The sequence below is a fragment of the Etheostoma spectabile genome, chromosome 4, assembly GCF_008692095.1.
Source record: "Etheostoma spectabile isolate EspeVRDwgs_2016 chromosome 4, UIUC_Espe_1.0, whole genome shotgun sequence".
Taxonomy (NCBI): Eukaryota; Metazoa; Chordata; class Actinopteri; order Perciformes; family Percidae; genus Etheostoma; species Etheostoma spectabile.
Window position 1 is genome coordinate 5,788,203 of NC_045736.1, and position 11,620 is coordinate 5,799,822.

General features: G+C 40.7%; 1 protein-coding gene and 1 long non-coding RNA gene across 19 annotated transcripts in view; one reads left to right on the forward strand and one right to left on the reverse strand.

The window, feature by feature from the left end:
* The window catches only part of plekha6 (pleckstrin homology domain containing, family A member 6), a 77,657-nt gene that overhangs the window by 18,693 nt on the left and 47,344 nt on the right, over positions 1 to 11,620 (forward strand). For 14 of the 18 annotated variants that reach the window (XM_032512468.1, XM_032512470.1, XM_032512462.1 and 11 more), the window contains exon 6: positions 4,826 to 4,926. In XM_032512468.1, the coding sequence (XP_032368359.1) occupies positions 4,826 to 4,926 (101 nt within the window). The other 4 variants (XM_032512476.1, XM_032512477.1, XM_032512479.1 and 1 more) reach the window with 3 other exon arrangements.
* The window catches only part of LOC116687259 (uncharacterized), a 17,268-nt gene continuing 9,180 nt past the window's right edge, over positions 3,533 to 11,620 (reverse strand). Inside the window, exons 2-3 of the long non-coding RNA XR_004331500.1 lie at positions 7,794 to 7,796; positions 3,533 to 3,611 (exon numbers count right to left, since the gene is read on the reverse strand). This is a non-coding gene — a long non-coding RNA (uncharacterized LOC116687259). The remainder of the gene's footprint in view (positions 3,612 to 7,793; positions 7,797 to 11,620) is intronic.

The following is an 11,620-nucleotide window of genomic DNA, read 5'->3' on the forward strand; positions in this document are numbered from 1 at the left end:
AAACCGATGGAGTGCCTTCTTCAGGTAGGGAATGAGTCCTTACCCCAAGTGAAGGAGTTTAAATACTTTGGGGTCTTGTTCGCGAGTGAGGGGACAATGGAGTGGGAGATTGGTCTGAGAATCGGAGCAGCGGGTGCGGTAATACATTCAATTTATCGCAACGTTGTGACGTTTTTGTTCCTACCCTCACCTATGGTCATGAAGGCTGGGTCATGACTGAAAAAATGAGATCCAGGGTACAAGCGGCCGAAATGGGTTTCCTCAGGAGGGAGGCTGGCATCTCCCTTAGAGATAGGGTGAGAAGCTCAGTCATCCGAGAGGAGCTCGGAGTAGAGCCGCTGCTCCTTCATGTCAAAAGGAGCCAGTTGAGGCGGTTCTGGCATCTGGTGAGGATGCCTCCTGGGCACCGCCCTAGGGAGGTATTCCAGGTCCAGCTTGGAGGAGGCCTCGGGGAAGACCCAGGACAAGGGGGAGGGATTATATCTCCAACCTGGCCTGGGAACGCCTCGGGATCCTCTAGTCAGAGCTGGTTGATTTGGCTCGGGAAAGGAAAGTTTGGGGTCCCCTGCTGGAGCTGATCCCCCCGCGACCCTATACCGGATAAGCGGATTAAGATGGATGGATGGATGGATGTCTCTTTGCAGCAATGCATCAGTATTACGGTAAATGAAAAAATTCATATGATATTGTAAATTAAAACAGGTATACGGTAGAAACCGGTAGACCACCCAGCGCTATAACTCTGATAACCATACGGTTTTAATATTATAAAACATTTCCTTGTGAGGAAGTGTTTTTACCTTTAAAATGGAATGATTGAACAGCAATGATTTGGTGAATGCAACATTTTGTTTTTCCATAGCTAGCTCATTAGGTTTTCTTGAAATAATAAATACACCTTAAGAAACATTTCAAAATTCAAGTGTTGTATTTAAATTACTCATCTTTACTGAAAACAATACAATTTAAGAGAAAATTTATGAATTTCATTATTTTCTTAGTTGATCTGTATCTAAATCCAAGTGCTTTGTATTCTGCGGTTTTCCAGGCTTATAATGAGTCCTGGGGACTTGTCTTTTTCTAGTGCTGCAGTATGTTTCCAGTACTGTGGGGCTCATGTCTCAGTGATGTGTTGTCCTGTACCTCGGAGCTGATTGCAGTCCTGACTAACCTTGTGCGGGACGCAGCAGTAAAGCCCGGATAGACAGAAGATGTTCACAGAAAACACACTGTGATAACAGTCCAACCGCCAACAAAACTCACAATAATAATAATACCTATGCTGCTGTCAAACTCCTTTTTCAGTGTCATATTTTAATGTAAAACTAAAACTTTGGAATTTTCTTTTCTCACACTTATTTTGTGTTTAGTTAAGCCAGTATTTGAGCTAGGCGAACCAAATGTTGTTCATATGTACATCTATCTATCTGTTTATCTATCTATCTATCTATCCATCTATCAAACCATCCATCCATCCATCCATCTATCTATGTAAATATCTATCATATCTATCATATATCATATTGGATATGGATCATATCCATCCATATATCTATCAATGTATCCATCTTTCTTTCTATTATTTCTTTCTACCATCTTTCTATATTTGACATACAGTTCTTTGTCCCCTTTGTCTTTCTATCACGTAATAATTTAACAAAATATTCTAGGTTGTGATGATTTTGCAAACTTCTAATAACAAACATGGCCCTCAAGTGCCCGTGGCCGTTCTTTTCTTTCTTATTTTGACATTATTGCTCTCTGTGCTGGGGGCTTCTCTGTATTCTGAACACGTCTGTTGTGTTCCAGCCTCCTCTTGTCTCCGTCTGGCCCAGCTGTGTTTTGGAAACGAAGGCTTAGAGAGACAGAGAGCAAGCAAGGGAAGGAGGAATTTGTGACAGTGCAATTTACCACTGCAATTGCTATGCCACCCAGGACTGAGGCCCAAAACATGGGCACAAGGGGAGGAAAAAAAGCCCTGTTTTTTGTTGTGCGGGTGTTTTATCTCTGACTCCGCTGAGGCACAGCTTAAGCTTATGTGAGTGTGTCTGTTTCGACAAATAAGTTTTATATTTCAGATTTTTCTTCACTTAGACTAGACTATCGATATCAATGATACTCTATAATCAATACGCTCATTTGAAAAAAAAAAATTAACAAAAGGCCATTGAACAGTTTTAAGTGTAAATTTATAATCTCTCATTTTCCAAAACGTTTTTTCACTATATTTAGAATTTTATCCAAATTAGCATTTTTTTGAACAGTAGAATTAGACATATGTAAGCAACACATTGGTGCCTCTCAGCCTCTGTGTTGCCCACCCTGTTTTCAAAAATCCAATAATTACAAATGGTCTTGATGTATGTTATATTCTGTCTCAAAAAAGTCCATACTTAGCTTATACTGTATAATAACAATAATGTGCCACCCCATTACATACTAGAGACAGATACATTTTATGAATACGTTGTTTTTGCAAAAAATGTAAATGTGATTTATGGGAAAAAGTATATTTATTATTGCTAATGTTTTTACTTAAGTACTTTTTTATCACATATATTATACAGTACATATACATTTCAAGTTACAGAGAGAAAAAAAAGTCTTGATAAACTATGCAAAAATGTAACTATGCGCAGTGTACCAATGGATGTATAACAGCTATCAGTGGAGGATTTTGCTTCTTAAGAAAACTTAAAAATGGGATCATGCTGAGGCAAGTTCTGGACCGTCATTCTTTCTCTGATTTCTAAGCGGATTTATGGACATTTATATGCGGTTGGGCATCTCAGATAATGATATCCTTGTAAAAATGTACATCAACCTGAATGATATCATTATCTAACTGAATTATGACTCAAGTTACCCCACACAGTCTCTGTTAATCCCATCCCAATGTGGTTTAAGAGTCTACAGCCATGCTAGCAGCTGTTAGAATATTTTGTATTTGTACAGTATGCTAGCTCGGCTAGCTACTTAATAGACCACGTTGCTGTCGTTGGGGTGAGGCTGGTTTTGGCCTGCTCTTCTTTGGATAATTCTTCCTTTCTTGGACGAAACGCCATGGGAGCTCCCACTTTGGGGGTAACCTGCTGTCTGAGTCAAGCAGGACCCTGTTCCACCCCTTCTTGGCCTCTTGGCTTGCCAGAGCCTGTATTGAGGACTATACAAGAAGCCCGGGCCCCATCCAGCAGAGATGGGGAGTTTGAGACTCGGACTGGAGTCGCACACACAGTGACTACCGACTTGAGTTGAGTCTCGTCCTCAAAAGACGTCAGACTCAACTTGGACTCGAGATGCGGGACAAACTTGATTTTTAGGAAACATTTCCCTCCCTGCGTAACCTATGACCTACCTACATACCACGTAACGCGTGACGTATCTGCTGTGCGCCGCCACACATGAGCAAGGACAACAAACAGGTTGACTGAACTGGCAGCATTCATCAGAAGCTTTGGCTTCAAAAACTTCAGAAAACAAGGCCCGAACACAAGAAACGCTGGATGCAAAATATGTGGATTCTAGCTCAAAGACTTGGGCTACATTTACATTGCTACGTTTTGGTTAAAAAACGAATATCTTTTGCTACATTTACACCTTGCATCCACACTCTGGGGTCTGTAGCCTTGGACTCTAGCTGAATGACTTTTAATCATCTCTGCCATTCAGTAGGGCTGCCTACTTTAGGCTTTTAGGCTGCTGCTCTAGTGTCCCTGTTGGCTACAGCCTCTGGTAGAAGGATAGGTGAGCTAGATCGTACATCATAGATTCACCTGCGTTGTTTTTAATTATCACTTTGCATACCTTCCTGAATGTTGCATGTTGTGTGTTTCTGTTCAGATAGTCTAAGATCAAGTTATAAATACAGACATCAATAAACCATTCAAATGTGTGGTGGGGGGAGACAGGGATGAAGGGGAGGAAGACATTTTTCTATTCACCTGCTGTCCCTTTTTGTGTGTGTGTATGTATGTGTGTTTGTTTGTGTTTGGCAGCAGGTATACAGTTGGCTGGGGGCCAAGATTCCTGCAACACTGAGTCACGTGGGCTGATCATTATCTCACGCTCACGCACGCGCACACACACATACACACACACACACACACACACACACACACACACACACACACACTCACACACACAGATTCAGGGTATTGTATGATTGCACAAGCCCCTCCCCCTCCCCCAGATCTCTCTCGCTCTCTCTCTCTCTCTGTCTCTCTTTCTCTCTCTCTGCTCCATTGCCCTTGTTTGCGCTCTCTCTCTCTTTCTCTCTCACACACACACATCCTTACACATAAACACACACACTCAGCACAGCAGGGAGAGTGTCGGTGCAGAGCTGCGTTCAGGAAATAGAAGGTAGGATGTTCACGGAGAAAGCGGAGTGTATCCCTTTTCAAACTGCTGAAATTTTCATGGCTCCTTTCATTATTTAGTCAGCACCGGTGCTCCCCTTCTACAGTGCTTCTATTTATCGTCGCTGGATCCTGGTGTGTGTGTGTGTGAGAGCGTGTGAGCCATTACCGCTGCTTATCAGAGGGGACCTCAGACCATAATGGATATCTATTCTAGGAAGCTGTCACCGTGGGAGCAGAGATTGTGCTGGGAGGAGGGCAGCTTGGATTCCACCCTCATGTTTGGACTGTGCTGAACACTCCTCTGTTTTGCTGTCTTTTTTATCCTGCAGGTTGGATGAATTGGCACTGGCTGCAATTATTATTTCTCTCACACAGTAGGTGTAGCCATGGCTCGGATCGTTATTCTGTTTCTCTCCGATTCCCTCTTCTGGGAGGTTTTCACACTTTCATTTCTCTCTTCGCAGACGAGAAGGAGGACACGGTGTTAGGGAGTTTGCCGCTGCTTAGTTTCCGAATTGGAGGAGTGGAGCCTTCGGATAACATTACCCGCAAGTTTGCCTTTAAGGTCAGTAACATCTTGGTGGAGGCACAGTGGGTGCTGAGAGCTTTATGTGTTGTTGTTTATTTCATGCAGGGGGATGCAATGGGACAAACATTACTTGCAATGTGCAAGACAAGCGTTACATTTGTAAATTTGTAAACAAAAATTTGTAGGAACTAGGGCTGCACAACATATTGTTTTCTTATCATCATCACGATATCAACTGGCGTAGTAACCACATCGCAAAAGGCTGTGACACATCCTGAAAGGCACTTAGTTAGTTTTAGTTGAAAAAGCAGAAAACTGCACTTTATAATGCCATTCTTTTTTAGTGCTGCCTTTTACATTCAATTCAATACAATTTGTTTAATAAAAGAATGTTAGAAAGGATTTCCTTTCATTTGTTATCTAATGCAACGAGGTTTGTTTTTTTAGCAGATTACTAAAAGGAGAACCGAGCACACTTCAATATCTGTTTTGTTTTTTTATCGTAAGTGATATTGTTATCGCGCATATTGCATGTTTTCTTCATATCGTGCAGGCCTAGTAGGAACAATATGGCTTATTTCAAAGTGTGGGAAACGTTCCAAGGCCGCGGCATTGATAGGCTGTTGGCTGTAGGTTTCCAGAGTGACAAGTATTCCTTACAGAACAGCGCTCTAACCCTTAAAGACGTCTCCTTGTGCAATGGGACTGCTTCTTGCATAAGCAGGACGCACGGATGTATGAACTTGTTCTTTGGTTGCAGTGCTGTGGCTTGGTGGAGGGTGTTGGTTTGGTTCTAGTTGATTGATAGAAGCTGACTGGCTTCATGGCTGAGTCACATGCTGTTATTTATGACTGCTAAAGAGCGCCAGGGGAACTGGAGTCTCCCAGTCTCATCAGAGTAGAGGATTGATGTTGGTGTTTTTCAGCTGGGGATGTGACATTGAATTATGACTTCTAGTTTGGGTTTGGATGTTTAATCAGATTCTTAGTCCCTTCTATTTTTTTTGGTAAACGCTTGCTTAATTGTTAAGACTGGAAAAGCGCTATATAAATACAGCACATTTACATTTACATTTAATGTTAATGTTATGTATATTATGTCGCTGACATGATTTATGTCCTCATTTTGTTAATTTCTCATAAACTATACACCAGAACCACCTCTTTGCAATATTATCCAATATAATGGATGTCACAGTTGATCGAACCTGCAGTCACATCATGGACATGTTTTACTCTAACGAAGTTGAGTTGCGTGAGTAATTGAGCATCAGTTTGACTGATGAAGGGGATTGGCTAATGGGCACATTTTGATCTTGACATGGACTCTAAAAGGCTTTCCACTGACAAACAACTTACAGGCTTGACATCAGAATAGGGTTGTTTTGATTTGAACAACTATGACTCAAATAACAAGTCTTCCTGTCGTTCTTATCGATTCTCGATTCCCATTCACGTAGGGGCAGAGTTGAAATGGTTTACAAGCTTATTTCACAGATAAGAGGAACATTTATGCTTTTTTAATGGTAAATAAGCAACAGTTATTATTAAGCTGTAAGTACGGCGGTCGCTACAGAAACCAAAACATGCCCATGTTAAATTTGACCCCAACGGTTGGCTCCGAAACAAAAATTTAATTACATTTTAATAATAAATGATGCCATTGGAAATAATGCCGCTAAGATGGGCAGCACTGACAGGACCATGTCCCGGTTTATTACACCCTGCTAGTCTGAAGACACAGTGGCATTTTCTCATGTCCTATAAATGGGATGTAATGAAAATCAAAGAGCAGAAATATAGGACTTGTGTAATTGTGGTTTGTGACGCACGTATTGCGGCTGCGTTTCCTCAGATCTTGACGGCGGGGGCAGCACCTGACAGAGCTGTTTGTCAGAGCTGAATAAAGATGAGACGAGGAGGATGTAAAGTAGGTTAGCGGAGTGTGAATCTGCTGAGTAAAGCTTTATATAAGTTGGAAAGTTAGCCTTGTTTCCCCCTTCAGCATCAGCACACACACACATGCACACACACACACACACTCTGTCTATCTCTATCTCTTCATCTCTGGGCCTATTTTTTACAGCCGTCCCTGTTTGTCACTATCAGTTTTCTTCACTTTTCAGAACATTTAGTGCTTTTTGTTGTTCTATTCCTTTGCATGACAGTGCAAAGTCTGGTGCAAAGTCCAGTGCATGTGCCCAGTTTGTGTACACACACACACACAAACACACACACACACACACACACACACACACCTGTAGTGGAGACAGACTGAACAAATATACTCAGTGTGGCTTTGACAGCTTGCCAAGGGTTAGTTAGGGTGGACTGGACACTCAGTACTGTTTCCTGTCCAATTTCCATATACAGTGCCAGTCATCCTGCCATGACCCTGGCAGTTTATACTGACACACTACAAGGTGTAATATTAACATTACTAATATTAACAATGATCAAATAGCAAGTGCACACTTTCAAAATCATGTTGCAAACCCAGCAGGGTTAAAAGACAAAAATAATCCTGAAGACTGAAGCCAGAAATATATTGGAAGAAAATTAAAAATAGAGATAAGACAAAAAATGTCACAAAGAAAGGATTAAAGGCATTCCCAAGGCTTTTGAATCCAAGTTATTATGAATATGTGGTGTTAAGGCTAAGACTGATTCTGCCGAGCTAAGAGTGAAACAGTGGCAATCACATCCTGTTCCCACTTAATGAGTAATTTATAAGTCATTAACGTCATATTCATGGACACTTTTGATAAACTTTTGACAGAGCTAGCCCTTTGTTGTGCTTCCAGTCTTAATGCTGAGCTAAACTAACCACATCATAGTCTGGATCAACAGAAGTACATTTCCAGGAAAACTGCCTGACGCGTCGGATCTCCCTCGCCTTCCACGCTCTCTGTGTGTTGCCGTTCTCAAACTCCGTTCTCTTCAGAAACCACAACACTTGTAAAATTGTGATCATGCAACAGGGTAGGCCTGCTTGTTTTTTCGGGGAATATTGTTAGGAAGATTATGTTTGCGGCATTTCCTCTGTAACTGGGACATTTTTGGACCGATGTTGCTGTGGATGAAGTACACATGGAGATAAACTGGTAAGAGATAATGAGATTTCCCCATATAGTCAGCTAATTTAAATAGCTCATGTTACTGGATTGTGTCAACAGGTAACTTCATTTAATATTGGATGAGGAGATTTCTTTAGCGGGGTGCAAATGTTCCACCAGAACAAGTTCCTTCTTGAGAATATTCAGCAGAGCAACCGTCTCTGGGTCTGGAGCTTAGTCCCGCCCAAGAGGATTGTAATTGGTTTAAAGAAATGCAAACAACTCAGAGAGTTTTTTTTCTGTCTTATCCCAGAATGTATATGTGGTGTAGCCAGACCCCACTCCACAGCTCTGTGGAGATACAGCTGGAAATTTGAAACTAACCCCATCTTGACTCCAGCTCTTCAGCTCCACAATACATAGTTGGCAAAAGTTCCCCCTAACATTGTAATAGTTGTGGGAACTGTTAAACAATATGTCAAAAACCAATTAGTGTGGTATTACATATTTGTTTTCAACACAACATAACAGAGCATAACTTGTTTTGACACATTCACTATTCAATACAAACTATTGTGAAATTCTGGCCAACAGAGATGTTCCTCAGACAGCAGGACAGAACTCATGTAATGACGGCCATCCCGTCATGTTGCAACGTCTTTGTGAATGTCTTCAGATGAACTTGGCCCTCTCTCGTCAGAGCGTGCTGCTCTGTGTGCAGTTCAACACAGCTGTTTGTTTAGCTGTTGACTCGGACTTCTGTCTGCGAGGCTGATGACACCATTGGCCTGCCACACTGATTTGACAGCGGCACATTTAATTGGTTATGTTTTAACTTTTTTTGATGAGTCATTGTGTTGTAATTATTTTCTACTCTAATGCTGAAAAAGGGTAGTAGTTTGCTGGAACATCTTAGCCACATCGTCTTTTTTCCTTTCCTCTCTTTGTATTCCTCCCTTTGCCCTCTTAGTGCTGCTCTTTTCCACTGAGGCTGTTTGTTGTTGGTATCAATAGAGTACCATGCGCTCTCTCTCTCTGATTGGGTCTGTCCACGATGACTGCATTTTGGCTAGTTTTTGTTCCTTGTCCTTTTTCTTTAAATTCATTAATGGATGTGTTTAACCCTTGTGTTGTCCTCCCAGCTAAACAATAATAAGTTCAAAAAAAATTGCATTTTTCCTAGGTTTCTGGCACTTTTTAGACGTTTTTGTCGTTTTCGTTCCTTTTTATCACAGTTTTTGATGCTTTTTCTGAATTTTTCCACCCGTATATACATCACTAACATCAAATTATAAACACTAGTTTCACACTTTTTCTTGGATTTCAAGGTCAACAACCTCATTTTTGAGTTTAAAAAGGAGAAATATACAGTAATATTTGGAAAATATAATGAAAGAAAAACAAACTAATCTTTAATTTTACTTGTGAAAAATGTTGTATGACCCATCCATGTTATTTTTGGGCAATTTGGTTGAAAAAAAAAAAACTATTTCTGGTATAAAGACTTTAAAAAGGACAACAGGATGGTTAATAGAGCAATGTGCTGTATACATTGAACTACTTTATTTTACCATCATTACATTACATAACATGTAATTGGTGTATCCAAAGTGACTTGCATTCAACTATGTGGGTACAACCCCCAAAAGTGCAATACTTCTAGGCTACTAAACATCTAGGCTGCTAATCAAATATCCTACTAATAATAAGAAATAGAGAGGTTTTAAATTTGGAACTCTGTACAGTTTCTTTTTAAAGAATACACTACTAAAGTAAAATACACGTAATCAGATTCACATGAAATGTATGTTTTTGTTGGGTTCATGAGAATTTTTGGACTTGAAACAGGGTCACATGCCAGAAAGAGCTTGAGAAACTCTGTGATAAACCATAGTCCCTTGGCAGCCGCGGTCCAAAAATATCAGAACTATCCCTCATTAAAACGCACATTGGTTAACTCTACTTCAACCTGTGAGAGCATCGCGGGGCCATCAGGCTAATGTAACAGGTACCGGGGGAAATGGAGCTGACAATAAAATGTTGGCGAAACGATCCCTGAGATGAAGAAACATAACATTGTGAACACCTTGTCTTGGTTGGGAGTCTCGGGTATTGTTCCAATGCTCTTGGGCTTTCATTCCATACTCTCTTGTGTTCTCAGACATTGATTCCAAATGTTCAAGTGTTAACGGCTGTTCAGACCAAAAACAGCTCTACGTTCTAACAACACAAGGGGGGCTGCGATGGTGGCGATGTGGCTTCAAAGAGCCAAAGCCAGTTTGGTCAAGTTCATTAGAATTTTAAAACTCTGTAAATGTATCCTGGCAGCAATTATTCTATTTTTCATTGTGACAGTCCGCTCACGTTCTAAAGTAATCCAAAATGAATGTTCTTGCATGTGTATGATTGGCCAAAACAGGACTTTGCATTGCAATGTGGCAAAAGTTCAGCAAGGCTCAAGTGTGTTTGTGTCATTTTCTAAACAGCATGTCATAATGTACTGCACCACTATATACAAACAACTCTGTGACCTGTATGTGGCTTAACCCTCCACTACTGTACATGTCAACATGTCCGGTGTGCTGCAGCTGTGAGCATCTTTGAAGATGTTGAAGACACTTCTACATCTATCTTTGCAAAGTTCATGCCTCCCGTTCACATTCTTCCGGCGTTTCAAAGCCCCTAAAACGGAGACATTTGGAAACACTGCAGCCACCATTTTGGTTTGAAAACGTTGCGTTGTAGTCTGGACGGGCACAAAACGAGACTTCTGGAAACGAGAACGCACATCAGTCAAACTTATCAGTTAGGTAGTTTATGTACCAGTAACAGCTCCACCTCTGCTCTTACTTTTCACCATTGTAGTCCTTTCAACAAAGTATTTTCTGTATTTTCAACATATACAAATATGATTTTCAACTGCAGAGTAACAACAAACAATCTGCTTCCTGTTTACACACGCATGCCCAGTGTGAGTGGTGGAATGGTCATTTGATTTGTGTTGTCAGACGTGTTAATATGGACGCAGATTAGCTCTGCTACTGGAGCTAAAACTTGTACGTGACTGTTTTTGTCTCAAAATGCAGCTTAAAAATGAAAAGGTAGTGGAAGGAACACACATGAACAAATCCTGAGGGTTGATCTGGTTGCAGCTGAGAGTAAGGGTGTCACATTGAGACACTACTTGTATTCATTTGTGTTGGAGTGTAACTAAGTACATTTACTCAAGGACTATGCTTAAGAACACACGTTGAGGTACTTGTTTACTTTACTTGACTCTTTTCTTATTCATTTTTTTAAAGATATTTTTGGGGCATTTTCAGCTTTTATTTTTGACAGGACAGCTGAAGATATGAAAGAAGAAAAAGAGGGGGAATGACATGAAGCAAAGTGCCGCAGGTCAGAGTCGAACCAGGGCCCCCTCAGTTGAGGAGTAAACCTCTATATATGGTAGATATGGAAGGCTGCTTAACCAACTGAGCTATCTGGCCATCCAACTCTTCTTTTCATGCGACTTTCTACTTCTACTTCGCTACATTTCAGAGAGAAATATTATACTTTTTACTCCACTACATCCATCTGACAGCTTTAGTTGTTATTTACTTGAAAACTTAAAAAAGAATTTGCACACAGAACATTCAAGATTCAAGATTCAAGATTCAAGATATTTATTT